This window comes from Oryctolagus cuniculus, chromosome 8 (genome assembly GCF_051225735.1).
Source record: "Oryctolagus cuniculus isolate XC-2025 breed Fujian yellow rabbit chromosome 8, ASM5122573v1, whole genome shotgun sequence".
Taxonomy (NCBI): domain Eukaryota; kingdom Metazoa; phylum Chordata; class Mammalia; order Lagomorpha; family Leporidae; genus Oryctolagus; species Oryctolagus cuniculus.
Window position 1 is genome coordinate 142,471,894 of NC_142874.1, and position 5,634 is coordinate 142,477,527.

The window sequence follows — 5,634 nt, forward strand, 5'->3', positions numbered from 1 at the left end:
ATTCAGAAAGACACCTGACCCCATCATTTAGGAATTCATATTCCAGGGAAGCTGTGTGTGTGTGAGCCTGTGTAGGGATGAGAAATTACAATTCTAGAAGAAACACAGATATGTCCCATATGTTATTATCTCCAGTGGCCCTAGCAGATGTGGTTGTCTGGGCATTAAGCATGACCTGAGTGTATGGTCTGACAAGGTGTAGAAGGCTTGGGGAGAGACCCTAGTGGGCACCTTGGGATGGAGGCAAGGATGGGGGCTCCACGTGGGGAGCAGGTGAGGCAGTGAGAGTTCACTCTGAAGCTTTTTTCGGAGTGTACTGCTACTGTCCCATCCTGTAGACATATTGTCCTGACTTCAAACTTGGATGTTCCTGGAGCCAATTCTATTACATAGGGACACATGGCCCTAAGGAGCCAACATGGAAAGCCAGGGAGCCTACAGGCTACTCCCATTTTTCCATCTTCCCACATTTAATTTTATATTGGTAGTTTTCGGCATTTCTTAAATAAATGAAAAGAAAATAAACTAGTTTCAGCAGTTTAAAACATAGTCAAATATTTGACATTCTCATAGAGAAATACAGTTTACTCCTCTTCTTTTTTGTAAAGCTATATATTATTTATTAGAGAGCCAGAGTTATAGAGGTCACTTCACTTCATGGGTGGCCCTCTGAGAAGTTGACACCCTATCCATGGCACAAAGAATGTTGGAATAGATGACAACATCTCAGACCACAGCACCACAACCCAAGAAGTCGTTGAAGGAAACAGTGGCTTCCCAAGAACTGGAGGCATCAACGAATCTGACTTTGGCCACAGAGTCAGCTGAGCTTCCTCCCTTACTTCCACCAAGAAGATGGACGTAGCTAGCCTAGGATGGACTTACTTCCACCAAGAAGATGGACGTAGCTAGCCTAGGATGGACTTACTTCCACCAAGAAGATGGACGTAGCTAGCATGCTCAACATACTGCTCCTTGTGGTGCTGCTTCCCTTAGCTCAAGCTCTGCTAAGCCCCTCACAGATGACCCTGTAGAAAGGCACTTGGCTGAGATTGCTATTTGTCTTACTTGTAATCAATTAACTCCACTATTATAAGGAAACAAAGACAAGTCAGTTTGTGAGGCTGCTCAAGAAGTTGTACAAAAATGTGGTCTTGTTTCCCCATAAAGTCCCTCTCTCCTAGCAAGTACAGAAATATATATGGATTGCAGGACGTGCTGTGTGCAAAGAAGTTGATCTCATCATCACTTCTTTTGCTTACCACAGAAAACCACAACCATAGAGCCTTCCCCACATGCTCACACTACCATTTCTCCTTGTATCACCACACACACACACACTGGGTCCTTACAGCAACTACTAAACCCATAGAAACTCACACTGACACCTGCAACTCAATTCCCCCCCAAAAGCCCAAATTTGTTCACATGCTGGGCTGAGACTGTGCCCACTCCCTCTAATGTTGAAGACAATGAGTTTGCCACATGACACAAACTCCCTGCTCCCCTAGAAAACCTAGCTCGGAGATGTAGTATGGGCACCACTCTTAGTCACCACTATTACAAGTCTTGATATAGCTGATCTCTCCTTAGATTGGCAGAAGACACTTCACCTATCACTCAGTTTCTCCCACTCCATAGGGCAATGTACCCAGCATTTCAAAGAAGACCTCAGACTGGTCCTGAGACTATCCTTTGTGCCTGCAGATGGTGTGTGCATCCTCCTGATCACATTGACTGGCAGGCTAGCACACTTGGTAACATTGTCCAGATAGTGGCTTTAGGCATTATTCTTCTTCCCAAAATTTATGCTACTTAACTGAACAGGAAAATGAGGACAATGGTTAAATGTGGCTACACATGCAGTGATAGTGCACATAATCCAAGTGTTCTTCAATACCCCCACTCTACACAGTGGATTTGATTCACTTTCATGAGTAGACCCCAAGTCCTAGAGAGCTTGGTGGAGAACTGGATTGCAAGTGCTCTGAGTGTACATTGGCGTTTCATCTTAGTCTGCTTAACAAGGAATATACTATAAAGGGTAGGTCCAGGGTTTCAGGCAGACTATAATACTTTCCTGCTCCTAGAGATTCAGCCTGGGGGATGTCCTAGGTATCATGGAATCAGCCATGCTAGGAGTACTGGAGAAAGAATAGTAACTGTTGTTGCTTCCTGGCCCTGGGCAAAGCTGAACAAAGCAAGTGCAGAGTCCTAACAGATCCCTGTTTTACCCAGTGTCACACAAAACTGCCCAACTGCCCTTGCCCCAGAGTGGTCTGAATTGCCCAACAGGAAGTGATCCTGAGAAATTAGGACAACTCACCCCAGGAGATCCTTAAATAGGAGAAGTCCTGTGCTGCATGTGTGTGGTGGCTGTTGGTCCAGAAGGCCTGGGTCAGAGGACTGCTGCCTGCCTCTCTGCTCATCCCACACAGCCTTTGCATCTGTAAGTACTGAAATGCTCTTACTCTCACTCTGTGTTTGTGTCATTGCAGGCCAGCATCAGTCTGACCCCTAAAGGTGAGTCTGCCCTGGACGAACCCATGCTTGTGGATCCCTTTTGGGCCCTTCTGTCTGTGCCTCTGGTGAGTGCTGGGGACTGCTGGAGACAGCAATTACAGAAACGCAAAATGATTTGTCAAAACAACAGGTGCTGCCAGCATGTCCATTGGAGACAATAATACCTTTTAAGGTATTGCTTTATTTTTAGGAATGTCTACTCAGATACTTGGTCCATTAAGAATACTTTTTTTTTTAATTTAAGAGAGAGAGAGAGACCTCTTTTCACCTGTCAAATACCATTAAATGCTTGAATTAGGTCAGGCTGAAGAAAGTAGTTGGGAACTTGTTCTGTCTCTCACATGGGTGACAGGGACTTCAGACTCTTAAATCACAATGTGTGGTTTTCAGAGATTTGAGTAGCAGGAACCAATACTTACAGGAAGTGGATCTGAAACCCTAGAACTCTTATGTTGGATGTTGGCATCCCAACTGATATTTTAATCACTGTAAGAAATATCTGACATTTTTGGCCCACTTAAAACCAGGTCACATGTTTTTTGTTATTGAATTTTCTTTAGCTGCTTCTGTATTTCAGATGCTAGCCTTAATCAGATGTACGTTTTGAAAATATTTCCACCTGTTTCCTACTTTGCTTCTCACTTTGCTGATTGTTTCCTTTGCTCTGTTGATCGTCACAATCCCCTCATTAATTTAAATTCACTGCCAGAGCCATTGCTGCCATATCCAAGAAATCATTGCCCAAATCCAGATCAAGAGTTTATATCCTTTGGTTGCCTAGAAGATCTATGGTCTCAGGTCTTCAATATAGTTTAACTTAATTTTTAAAATATGATTGACATAAAGCCAGTGCCGTGGCTCAGTAAGCTAATCCTCCACCTTGCGGCGCCAGCTCACCGGGTTCTAGTCCCAGTCGGGGAACCAGATTCTGTCCTGGTTGCCCCTCTTCCAGGCCAGCCCTCTGCTGTGGCCCGGGAGTACAGTGGAGGATGGCCCAAGTGCTTGGGCCCTGCACCCCATGGGACACCAGGAGAAGCACCTGGCTCCTGCCTTCGGATCACCGCGGTGCGCCAGCCGCAGCGCGCCAGCCCTGGCGGCCATTGGAGGGTGAACCAACGGCAAAGGAAGACCTTTCTCTCTGTCTCTCTCTCTCACTGTCCACTCTACCTGTCAAAAAAATATGGTTGACGTAAGAATCAAGTTGTATAAATAGTGAAGGTTGGGCACTATAGATATACACAATTTAATTTGTCACGCCTGGTACAATAAAGCCACACAAAAAAATTCTAGCCTTAGATTACTTATTTGCCTAGAACTCTCTTAGCTTATTTCCCCTATATCCTGATAGTGTCATTGTCTTCTCCACACTCTCATAGCAGAAGCCTCCTTACCCCTTTAACCTGAAAATCCTCCTTTACAGCAATGGCCAAGCCCTAACACAGCAGTGACCACCTCTCTTCTCACTGGGGTTAGTGGGGTGCAAGTCTGGGCTGAGAGCTCAGACCCCCAGAGCAGCAGGGCCCATCTGCAGAAAGAGGACCATTTGTTCCCTCATCTTAATGAATGGAAGCACTGCTTCTTTTCCATCTTGAATTTGAAAAGGTAAATATTCAAACAACAGAAACAGGAATAGATGACAGGTTCCCCTTCTAATTATTAGTTTCATCTGAGAAAGGCAGTGAGCGACCACACCTGTGATATGGTGCAGCTGCCAAGAGAGCAGCATCATGGGACCTAGAGGACAGCAGCCCTCACCCTGCAGATCAGTGCACACCTTCCCTCATGCAGGCTTCCTCTCCAAGGCTCCCCTAACAGACCTGTGAACACAGGCTGACTCCTCACCCACACCCACACCCTGCTCTCCCCTCCTGCAGGTGCCTCCCAGCCATGAGGACCCTCGCTCTGCTTGCTGCCATTCTCCTGGTGACCCTGCAGGCCCAGGCTGAGCTCCACTCAGGGATGGCTGATGACGGTGTGGACCAGCAACAGCCCCGGGCACAGGATCTGGACGTGGCCGTCTACATTAAACAGGATGAAACCTCCCCTCTTGAAGTTTTGGGTGAGAGATGCAGCATAGCAGAGCTGTAGAGACTCCAGGGGAGGAGACTCCAGGAGTCTGGGCAAGCAAGTAGATGATGTTACGTAACCTCCCAGACCCCAGATTTTCTCCACTGTAAATAGAACACTGGAAGTCCAAATGAATCTGACACTTTCTGCAGAGACTATTGAATGTGAGAGATGTGTGTGTTATTCTGCAGGTTTAACACATGGACAGACAGATTCACAGTATTTTGTTTCTGTATCTAAATGTGTAGAATTCGTTGTAAAGAGAATTAAACCCTCTATAAGAGAAGGTTTAGAAACTAGAGAGAGGAGCAAGGCTGTGCTGAGATGCTTGTGTGATGAGAGCAAAGCACATAGAAGTGAAGACACTGAGAATGGGTCTCAGGCTCTGAGTGATCAGCACTTGCTGTGTGTAATTTTCTTATTGGAGGGACTGTCCATGCTAATTGCTACTCTGTAGCCAACCTAATGAACACACTAAACAGAAAGAAAGCTTCCGCAGGTTGCCCTTTGCTACCCTGTAGGACCCCATGCTCAATGCCTAATGCTCTATGTCCACAGGTGCAAAGGCAGGCGTGTTCTGTACTTGCAGAGGATTCCTTTGTGGGTCTGGGGAACGTGCCTCTGGGTCCTGCACAATCAATGGAGTCCGCCACACACTCTGCTGCCGGCGCTGAGCATCAAAAACAAAGAAAAAGAGTTCCTTATTTGCGTGGAGACCTCGAGGGAAGATGCTATACCCTTTGCCTCATCTTTTCCTTTCCCATCCTAAATAAAGAGCTTGTAGTCAACATTCTGTGCTGGTGCTCCTTTCATGCTCATGTATATCTTTGTCCTGGCTCATGGAAGTGCAAGTCCCAAAATGAAGCATTTTGAATAAAATTTGGCTGCAGATTCTAGGCTGAACTGTGTTGAACTCAGGCTCCAGGCTGAGAGTGATCAGAAAGCTCCAAGCTCGTTCTGATCTGTCTACTGATCTGTATTGCCTCTTCCCTCTGGCTTCATTCAGATAAGCAAGAGAACAGGTGAGAGTATATAGGAAGTCAA

At 46.1% G+C, this 5,634-nt stretch overlaps 1 protein-coding gene across 1 annotated transcript; it reads left to right on the forward strand.

Moving 5' to 3' along the window:
* The first annotated feature begins 2,385 nt into the window (after nt 1-2,385).
* LOC100009136 (corticostatin-6) lies at nt 2,386-5,378 on the forward strand. The gene is made up of 3 exons (NM_001082300.1): nt 2,386-2,449; nt 4,398-4,582; nt 5,149-5,378. The coding sequence occupies exons 2-3, from the start codon at nt 4,411-4,413 to the stop codon at nt 5,262-5,264; spliced, it is 288 nt and encodes a 95-aa protein (NP_001075769.1). The 5' UTR covers nt 2,386-2,449; nt 4,398-4,410; the 3' UTR covers nt 5,265-5,378.
* Nucleotides 5,379-5,634: the final 256 nt, after the last annotated feature.

Excerpts from the sequence above, each read along its gene's own strand:
- LOC100009136 (NM_001082300.1), top strand. The coding sequence starts at position 4,411 with ATGAGGACCCTCGCTCTGCTTGCTGCCATTCTCCTGGTGACCCTGCAG. Across the intron at positions 4,583-5,148 it reads CTCCCCTCTTGAAGTTTTGG|GTGCAAAGGCAGGCGTGTTC; the intron begins GTGAGAGATGCA and ends CTATGTCCACAG.